We start from the raw sequence: 7,882 nt of genomic DNA, 5'->3' as shown, positions 1-7,882 counted from the left end.
TGAAGGCGTGCTCAACAAACAATTATGTAGGTTAGCCTCTTGAATCTATACACAATCTCTCTACATAGTCAGGGAACAACGAGTGTCGCCGACGTCCTGAAGGCGTTAAGCCCTCTCAACAAACAATTATGTAGGAGGACCGCCCAATCGTTCTTCTATGTAGAGGGGGGTCTCTCTATGTAGTCAGGGACCAACGAGTATCGCCGACGTCCTGAAGGCGTTAAGCCCTCTCAACAAACAATTATGTAGGAGGACCGCCCAATCATGTTATTCTACATAGACGACATGATGAAATGCCTAGCATCGAGCGCTCAGCTAGTGGGAGGCCTTTCGATAAACATATTCATCATGGATCTGAGAGGAACTCGATCAGAGAACGTGAAACGATTCACGGATCGTAAAATAAGAATCGTCACATGCGTTCCTGAAGCCGGTTCAGAAACATGCAGTATCATGATTTTACGATTTTGACCTTTGTCGAAAATCCACCATCAACATTAAGTCCCCTGCTTAGTGAGGGACAGTCATGTTCCACAGTAAGCGTTAGATGGTGATTTTCCAGTCGACGAGATAAGCAGTTGAACTCGGTCGTACAAAGGTATTTTCAGAATCCTCGATTTGCTCCAATAATGTCATGTACGAGCAAATTCTCAGGTAAGGACCCTGATAGTATGATAGAGCGTCATCCCATGAGCACGGAGAGATGAGGCACTGCTGATTTGGACGATCGGGCATTCTATTTTGGTCGGTTTAATGTTTACGGGCCCAAACCCAAAAAAGGAAATTCATGTTTTATTAGGTTTTGGAAATAAATTTAATATAAAAGGGAAGAGACCCAATTTTTTTCCTCTAAGCTAACCGACCACCTTATCTTTGATTTACTCACGCCCGAGCAGAGGAGGAATTTTTTTTTCGTCGAAATTCAGCCACCACCGACCACCGTTCGGCCAAGTTCCGGCCAGCGCCGACCAGGTAAGTCCAATTTTTTTTTTGTAATATTAGTTTTTCCATGAGTTGGTCAAGACGAAATTTTACGCGTGCATGTATGCGTAGGGTTTTATGGAAAATTTTCTTTGCAAACAATCGTTAGTCCGTCCGTCGGTTTAGGAAACGATCGAGAATTCCTAACATGAAAGAAAATTTTGAATATATATTTTTAATAGACATGGTCTAGTTGCTGTAGAGAAAATTTTGATTATGAGGTTTCATGAAAATATAAGTTTTATTTTTCAAAGCATGAATTTTCACACAAATACCTTTAGGAAACGTATATTCGTTCGTAGTTAAAGTAATAAACAATAATCCTAAAATATTTTTTAAAAGAGACCTGCACTTCATGATAAAATTTTGTTTGTGAACTTTCAAAATTTTATTTGGAATATGTGGACCTTACAAAAACAGAAAAGACCCTCGTTCCATAGGCGAATGCTCGTTTGAACGAAACAAAAGAAAAAAAATTTAATAATAAATCACGTAAAAAGAATCTATTTTATTTTGAGTTTACGTGAGTTATTATCTCACGAAAACAAAATTTTTATTTATTTACGTGACTTTTTTTTTTTTTTGCAAAATCCATGTAAACTCGAGTTTTCAGCAGTTGCTAGAAGTAAACAATTTTTTGATACAATGTTACTTGTATGGATTTTGTGATTTGTCAGTGTATGCACAAAAACTAACAAATGTTAACCCGGTGAGAGTTGCTCACATGGCGGAAATTATGTGAATTGATTTTTCGTGAAAAATTAGGTGTCGACTTTAAATAATGAATTTTTTTCTCGTCTTCACATGTTTGAAGGACTGAGCAAGTTTTCGAACTTTTACGTTATTATCACTAAGTTCGTGAAACCATAAATAGGTAAGAGTTGGGGATTACCATTTTTGTAGACGCTGATGTGAGCATCCTAATTATTTTGTTGTACTTTAACTCCATTGTGTTGATGAAATTTATTGTATGAATGTCACAACAACTTTCCAAAGATGATTGATTCTCATAGTAGCGCTTCCGATGAAGATTGAAAAGGCGAGGGTACCCAAATATACCTCAAGCTAGATACTGTATAGTGATGCCGATATACGCAACTAATCAATCAAATCTATCAAGGATAAACCGATTATAGTGGATCCCAGCCGATCAAGTTTTATGCACACCAAAGATATGAACCCAATAAGAAATCTTATTTGTCTTCAAATATTCAATAAACACCTGCACACCACAACTTGAATCTCTTGTGATCAATCACGCGCAGAATGGAGTCTGTTAATAATGGAATATCACAAGACGTCTTTAGATCTACAAACAGTTCTAAAGATCCCGTCGATACTTCGATCCAGCTTGAGTGAATCTTATATCAGAAGAGAAGATTCTCAAGAATAAACAAACTAGGTGCAATCAAAGTTCAACAACCGTTAGTCAATCAAATCAAATCGAAAACTAATAATACTGCAATTATCTAGTTTCCTACCAAGGGTACTCGTAAAGCTTCTTGATCCCACAGAAGTCTTTAAATGAGCGGTCCTAAGAGATTTCGCCTAATTAGGGTACTTTCCTCTCTGAATATACGGCTCCACTAGTAACAACACAACAAGGTAGTTTTGCTGGCTCTTAGGATAGTTTGTTCGAAATACAAACTTGGGTATTTGTATACCAAGGAAGTTTGGACACCAAGGAATTTCCAAAACCGAAATATTCTTAAGATATGTTATGAATGCCCAAAATCGGTTTTCATAATTCCTGGAAATGCTCTGTCCAATATTACCGAAATCTCACTAGAAAATCTCCAATTAGTAAATGCACATTACCAATTTTTATTTTCCAGAGATATGCATTTTAATTGTTGGTAATTAAAATTATATACAATTAATAACCTTAATTAAAAGATTCTTAGTTTATCTCGGTCCGGGATCTCCTTGAGTTATTAAGGAATATCTTTGAACAATAAAAGATAAGAGTTATTGAACATGTTCAAAGTATGTCGACATCTTTTTCTTTGTAAATCCTCTTTCATATTTACCATCTCGGAACCGATTATACCACACTTCCAAACAAGTTTAGATTGGTTCATTTGTATTCCAAGAACAACTATGTGATTGATCAAATATCAATACACTAATCACGGGTTTACGGTTCTACCAAGCACAATCGGTTCTACCTTAATATGGTTACTGGGACCGGTTACATAAGTTACCAGGATCGGTTACGTCAATTACCATGACCGGTTACCATATTCTCATGGTATTACTTGTGATCGGTTACACTAGTCACTAGGATCGGTTACACCAATTACCAGGACCGGTTGCACCAATTACAAGTATTGATTACACAACTCTTTTGTGATTGGTCATACCAATTACCAGGATAGGTTACACCAATTACAAATATCGATCATACCATCTTAGGTGATTACTTAGGATCGATTACACTAATAAAAGTCATACCAATACATAAGTCAGGCATTCTGACTAGTTTTACCAAGATACATACTAAGTTATGATCGGTTCTACTAACTCACACATATTGGTAATCCAAAGATATGCAACGAATAACATACCAATAAGCCTAGCGATTTCCCTTTCGATTCACAAAACAAGTTCATGAATGTACTTCCTTTAAACAAATGTAAACATTGTTTCCTAGGATGAAATCTTCACCTTTACCCATACACATAATCACAATAGCATTCATACGATTATGTCGATGTCTTATATACGAAGTTCAAAAGATAAGCGTTATACTTCGTATTCTAATTCCTTAACACTATGTCTACTAGAGTATAATCATTCACAGCTTCGCAGTTATGTTTTCAATATAGCACGACTTGAAACATACGCTAGGAATGAAACAGTTCAAGTCACAATATTACTAACCTCAAGAGGAAGGATGATGTCGTCGATGTACCTTGTTACTTCTTCGCATTCTTCAAGTCTTCGAGTAATGCTTGTATGTCTCATAATCCTAATATTTCTAGCCTAACCTATACGAAGTTGTCTCTAGTATATAATCAAGCGACTCTTTAATTGAGTTTTGATTCACTAAAATATGACAACCAAACTTGACATACCAACGCTTGGTGGGTTCAACCGAGCTATGCTCTAATAATCTCCCCTTTGTCAATTTTAGTGACAGAACTCTTAATATATATGGATAAACAAATTACAAAAATTCATTATACATACGCTTGATTCCAAGTCTCAACAGTACAATAACCTGCATATATTCCACCATAAATGTCGTTGTTGACATATAAATAACAAAGCTAATACTCTCGCTAAAGGTGAGATAGGTAGATTTGAATCCGCACATCTTTGTTATTTCCCTTTCGTAGTCCAAATAACTACAATCATCATATGATATGTTTCCCCCCCTTAGTCAATGCTTTACTCTTTCGTTAGATATAACATTTAAGCACAATTGTCCTTTCCTTAGTGATTACAAGTCACTTATTGACTCCATATATTTCTCCCCTTTTTTGTCACAAAATGACAAAGGTCCGAGCAAATACGAAAACTCATGTGTGATACTAGTTGTATAATCTAGAGTCGATTCTCCTTTAACCTTAGATTTCTATCAAGACCCTGTAGGTTAACGACTTGAAGACTTCATTGGATTGTGAATCCAAACCCAACTATTTTCTCTGTAGTTGCATGATCTGATCTTGTTGTTTCCATCGTGATTGAGTGCAATCGTAATATTGGCTTGAGATTATTTTTTTTTGGATAAGTAATAATTTTATTGATAACCAAAGGAACAAAAGGTTACAAAAGAATACAAAAAAAGTTTTTAAACAAAAGCAAAAGAAAAACCAAAACATTGCAGACTAGGTTCTCCTATAGTATTTTTTCTTTTCAGTTTCTATATTTACAAGGAAGGGGGGTTTACTAGTGTATATTTGTTGTTCTCCTCTCTGTAAATTAGCACCCCTTTTTGCTAAGTCATTAGCAGAAAAGTTCACTTCCCTGTAGTTATGAATGAATTCCCCTTTACTAACTGAATTGCAGATTTTCTCCCATCTTGATATTGCAAACCAAGGTACCGTAGCATTTGTAAATGCTGCAATTGCTTCTTTTGAATCAGAACTGAATAGAAGAATTTTGAAACCATTATGGATTGCTCATTCCCCTGCACATAATATTGCCATGATTTCTGTAAAGAAATTAGTTGCAACCCCCAGCCCTCTTACAATGGCTATTAGTACTTCTCCCTTATCATTTTTAGCTATAATACCATATCCTGAAAATCCTGGATTCGCTCTTGAAGCTCCATCACAACATAGCACTATTTGATTCTTCTGTGGTAGCTTGAACTGAATTTCTTGTACAATACAATTTTTGACCTTTCTGCATTTCAGACCAATTTTTTTTAATATTTGCAGATCATAAGTTGTATTCCACATACATTTCTTCATTCTTACTTCACATTCATCAGTAAACTTCAAGATTCTAGTCTTTATGGTGTGATCATTAAATACTTCATCCTCATACACACTTCTATTTCTTTGAAACCACAATTCTTTAAGAGGTATAAATGCAGCATTTCTCCCAATTTCACCTACTGCAGGACTTTTATGTTTTGCAGAGCTAAAAACTTCTTCAAAAGAACTTGGTTTTTTGAAACTGAACATCCCTCCTAACCAGTTCCAAATTATCTCACTATAATTGCATTTCCACAGTATATGCTCTAAGGATTCCTCAAATTTTTTACAAAAACAACACCTTGAAGCTAATTAGAATTTTCTGGTTTTCATTTTTTCATCTGTGGGGCAAATGTTTCTGATAATTTTCCAAATATTGCTTGAAATAGTAGGGTGAAATGGGTGATTCCATACCTGTTATGACCAGCTCACTTTAGGATACTTTGTTCTGATACATTCCACGGCAGAAGAGACAATCAATTCCCCAGTAATTGTGCCACACCATATTCTTTTGTCATCCACAATACTGATCACAGGCAGCTCATTAACTGATACCATTTCCAGTAATTCTGTAGGCATAACCCATTCTCCATCAATTATTAAATTTGCAAATTTCATATTTGGGAATTGATTAAGATATATATTTTCTGGATATAATTCACCCAATGGTTTTTCTTTTATCCATGTATCATTCCAGACTGAAATATTTCCACCATTACCCACTATCCATCTTGTGAAGTTCTTCACATCTTCTGAAATCCATTTCAAACCTGGAAGTATAGAGGATTTTTTATGATACCCAATCCACTCACCATTCTTGGTTAAGAATTTTTCTTGAAAATATCTTGCCCATTCTTCTTTACTATTCATCATTTTCCACCAAGGCTTCATAAAGAGTGCTTTATTCATGATTTCCAATCTTCTCTGACCAAGACCACCTTCTTCAAATGGAGAACATACCTTGTCCCATTTTAATGTAATACTCTTTCTTTTTGCAGGGTCTCCTGGCCATAGAAATTTTTTAATAATTTGTTCACATTCCTTTAAAACTCTTTGAGGCCATTTATATACTGACATACTGTAGATGGGAATACTACAGAGCACATGTTTTACCAATATCAGTCTTTCTTGAAATGATAATAGCTTACCCATCCATCCAGTTAAGCTTGCTTGTATTTGTTCTACACAATTCCAAACATGTTGAGATTTGATTCTTCCAGGTGTGAGCATAACACCTAAGTACTTGTATGGAAAAGTAGAAAGAGGCATTCTGCATTCATCAGCTATTTGTTGCTTTCTTAGATCACTAGTTCCACCAATAAAACATTTGCTTTTTGCAAGATTGAATATTTGTCCTGGTGCAGCTTGATAATCTTTGAGAAGTGCAGCTAGTTTTTTAACATTTCTCCTGTCACCATTGCAGAACAAAAAAATGTCATCTGCAAAAAAAATATGGGAATGGTTGTATACCATTTCTTGAAATCATAGGTTGAAGTTGTCTTGACTGAATCATTCTTGATATTGCTCTGCTCAGTAAGTTTTCAGCTATTACAAATAGGAGAGGTGATAAAGGGTCACCTTGCCTGAGTCCCATCCCTACTTGAAAGTACCCCACAAGTCCACCATTCAACGGAACTGATATTCTTGCAGATTTCAGCAAAATATGAAGCCAAGAGATTCCTTTTTCTGAAAAACCAAACTTCCTCATTTACATGAAATAAGAACTCCCAACTGAGTGAATCATAAGCTTGAGATATGTCCAACTTTATGCCCAAGTTTCCACCTCTGCTTTTAATTTCAAGTTCATTTACCAATTCTGAAGCAAGAACAATTTGTTCTTGTATGTTTCTACCTTTTATGAATGCTCCTTGTTGAGGTGATACTATTTTTTGTATTAAACTTCCAAATCTTGAGGATATAATCTTTGTAATTACTTTAAAACTGAAGTTCATTAAACCAATTGGTCTAAACTGACCAGCTTTCTTTGCATTCTTGACTTTTGGAAGAAGTAATAAAAAAATTGCATTGAATCCTTGTGGTATGAAACCTCCTCTCCAGCAATACTGGATAGCTTTTGTTAAGTCATTTCCCATTATTTTCTAAGCATATCTATAAAACCACCCTGCAAAACCATCTGGTCCAGGGGCACTATCTGGATCAAGATCAAATACTGCTTTTTTCACTTCTTCATCAGATGTAATAGCATCTAAGAACATATTTTCTTCTTCACTCACTAGTTGTGGTATGTCTTGAAAAAAATCTTGGTTATATCTTACCTCTTGAAATTTAAATTTCTCTTCAAAATGGTTGATAAGAATATCAACAATCTTCTGTAGATCAACTACTATATTCCCATTTTCATCTTCCAGTTCAACTATTGCATTCTGAGTTTGTCTTAGTTTCATATTTATATGAAAGAAATTTGAATTTGAAGCACCTTCTTTCAACCACTTAACTCTTGATTTCTGTTGGTT

At 35.2% G+C, this 7,882-nt stretch overlaps 1 protein-coding gene across 1 annotated transcript; it reads right to left on the bottom strand.

The window, feature by feature from the left end:
• Window positions 1–5,825: 5,825 nt before the first annotated feature.
• On the bottom strand, window positions 5,826–7,501 carry LOC113348073. The gene is made up of 2 exons (XM_026591778.1): window positions 6,987–7,501; window positions 5,826–6,816 (listed from the first exon to the last, which is right to left on the bottom strand). Exons 1-2 carry the CDS (start codon window positions 7,499–7,501, stop codon window positions 5,826–5,828), a joined length of 1,506 nt encoding a protein of 501 aa, XP_026447563.1.
• Between the last annotated feature and the right edge of the window lie 381 nt (window positions 7,502–7,882).

This window comes from Papaver somniferum, chromosome 1, assembly GCF_003573695.1.
Source record: "Papaver somniferum cultivar HN1 chromosome 1, ASM357369v1, whole genome shotgun sequence".
Lineage (NCBI taxonomy): Eukaryota > Viridiplantae > Streptophyta > Magnoliopsida > Ranunculales > Papaveraceae > Papaver > Papaver somniferum.
This window is presented reverse-complemented; position numbering and strand designations above follow the sequence as displayed.

Excerpts from the sequence above, each read along its gene's own strand:
- LOC113348073 (XM_026591778.1), bottom strand. The coding sequence starts at position 7,501 with ATGGGAAATGACTTAACAAAAGCTATCCAGTATTGCTGGAGAGGAGGT. Across the intron at positions 6,817-6,986 it reads AGGGATGGGACTCAGGCAAG|GAGAAATGTTAAAAAACTAG; the intron begins GTGACCCTTTAT and ends CAATGGTGACAG.